The sequence below is a fragment of the Propithecus coquereli genome, unplaced genomic scaffold (genome assembly GCF_000956105.1).
Source record: "Propithecus coquereli isolate 6110/MARCELLA unplaced genomic scaffold, Pcoq_1.0 Scaffold107, whole genome shotgun sequence".
NCBI lineage: Eukaryota > Metazoa > Chordata > Mammalia > Primates > Indriidae > Propithecus > Propithecus coquereli.
Genome location: NW_012134636.1, coordinates 1,879,932 through 1,882,030, shown reverse-complemented (window position 1 = coordinate 1,882,030; position 2,099 = coordinate 1,879,932). Strand labels below are relative to the sequence as shown.

The window sequence follows — 2,099 nt, the reverse complement described above, 5'->3', positions numbered from 1 at the left end:
TCCACAGAGCTGGGCAAATGGCAGTTCAGGCAGAGGGAAAGCATGTGCAAAGGCCTCAAGGCCTTGAGGGATGACAGGTTTGGGCAGGAAAATCAGAGCATGGTTTGAGACATGAATTTGAGACGCTTGTAAGTTCTGTGGGTGGAGATGTCAAGTAGGAGGCCAGATCTACAGGGTGTGGAGTTAGAGGCTGGGCTATCAAAGTCTATGGGGTGTAGCACACTGACTGCACTCAGAGCCAAGGAGACAGGCAAAGGAGACAGGTGTGAGCAGGGATCCAGGGAATCACTAATGTCCAAGGAACCTTCAAAGGCAACTGAAAAGCAGCAGCCAGGAAGGGAGAAAGGAAAAGTAGGCGTGCGCGGTCAGACAGCCAAGGGGAGGGTGTGTGGGGCAGCAGTGCAGAATGACACAGGCTGCCCAACCAAGAACAGGACGGAAAAAGGCTTGGCTCCCTGGGGGTCACCAGTGATCTTGACTAGAGTGGTTTCCCGTGGGAGTGGGGGAGCGAATCCAGGTAAAGAAGTAGAATAGTGAGTAGACAATTCTGCCAAGAAGTCTGGCCGTGAAGTGGGAGTGAAAAATGGGGAGGTAGTTGAAGATGGGCAGGGGGGTCAAGTTTTTTGTTTTTTAAGGATGTGACAAAACAGTCGGGGGTGGGGGCAAGCCCAGCCGCCCACAGGGCCCTTTCTAGGCACCCTCCCCCACTCCCGCTCCGACCTTGACAGCTCTCTCCACGTGGATTTTGGCGTTTCTGAGGCGGCCCATGTGGTGAGACGCCTTGGGGAATCCTCGCCAGAAGACAAGGGAACCTGCAGAAAGATGTGGAGTAGGGGCGGGGTAGGCTGGGGCTTAGCCTGGGGGTTTCAGCCTAGGATCTTTTCCGGCCCTGATGCCCACGCCTCTTCCTCCACCCATCATCCGGATGCCCACCCTCTGCCGCTCTTCTCCCAACCCCCATTCCCTCCATCCCAAAGTCTTCTTGTCCTCGTAGCCGCCACGGGCCAGGGCATGCGGGCCGCTCTGGGCCTCACCGTCCCGAGGGGCGGGATCGTCCAGGACCGGGCTGTGCGAGGGGACGAGAGGGTGGGGATCTGCGGCGCCCAGGGCGTGGGTGCCGGGGCCGAGCATATTGGAGGCGCGGCCTAGCCGGCGCGCAGAGGCGGGGCTGCCGGCCGGGCTGATGCAGCCTGCGCGATCCTCCTCGGGCCGCGCGGAGGCGGGCCCAGGCCAGGACACCCTCCCCGGAGGCAGGTAGTCGGAGCGGTGCGTCCAGGGCCACAGGGCGGGGGAACTGGTGCATGGCTCCGGCGGCTGCGGCTTCTGCGGCCAGCTGTATCCCGGGCGGCCCTCCGGACCGTACCAAGCGGCCGAGCCCAGGCGCACAGGACCCAGCTCCCCCGCGCCCAGGAGCAGCGCCACGCCAGGGCCCTGCATGCGCCCCTTGCCGCGCGCCCTCCCAGCGCCCCAGAGCCCGCCTCCCCTCCGGGGAGGGCCCCGGCGAAGCTCCAGCTGGGTCCTCCGTTCCGAGGCCCCGCCCTCTGTTTGCTGTTGCCTTGGAAACCATTCCCTGGGCAAAATCAGACGGCTAGTGGCGGGTTCGGAAACTGCCGTGGGCCTCAGAGCATTGGAGCGAGTGCTTTCTCCGTACTCGGGACTTCATCTTTATGAGGTACCAGCCCCTTTATGAGCTGGACACTAAAGGTGGAAGCGAAAACTGGGCCACGTTATTACTAATGTCGTGGTTCTTTATCCAGCATTTCCTGTGCCGGCAGCCTTAGGGCTTGAGTCATTCCACAGTATCTATAGGCACTGATGAGTGGTCCCTGACCTCATGGAGCTTACAGCCCAGTGTGGGGAAATAAAAAGTGACAAAGGAATAAAATCGCTGTAGGTATAAGGGCAGTGAATGAGCAATGAGCTGCAACCAGGAAAGGGGCACACTTTTTTTTTTTGGAAGAGATAGTGTCTTGCTCTGTTGCCAAAGCTGGAGTGCAGCGGTGTGCTCACTGCAGCCTCGAACTCCTAGGCTCAAGTGATGCTCCTGCCTCAGCCTCCCAAGTAGCTGGGACTACAGGCATAGTGCACCACCACGCCTG

The 2,099-nt window shown here is 60.1% G+C and overlaps 1 protein-coding gene across 1 annotated transcript in view; it reads right to left on the bottom strand.

Moving 5' to 3' along the window:
- TTLL3 (tubulin tyrosine ligase-like family member 3) overlaps positions 1–1,437 on the bottom strand; it is a 21,825-nt gene extending 20,388 nt beyond the window's left edge. The window contains 2 exon segments of the mRNA XM_012646774.1: positions 721–812; positions 1,035–1,437. Coding sequence (XP_012502228.1) covers positions 721–812; positions 1,035–1,437 — 495 coding nt within the window.
- Positions 1,438–2,099: the final 662 nt, after the last annotated feature.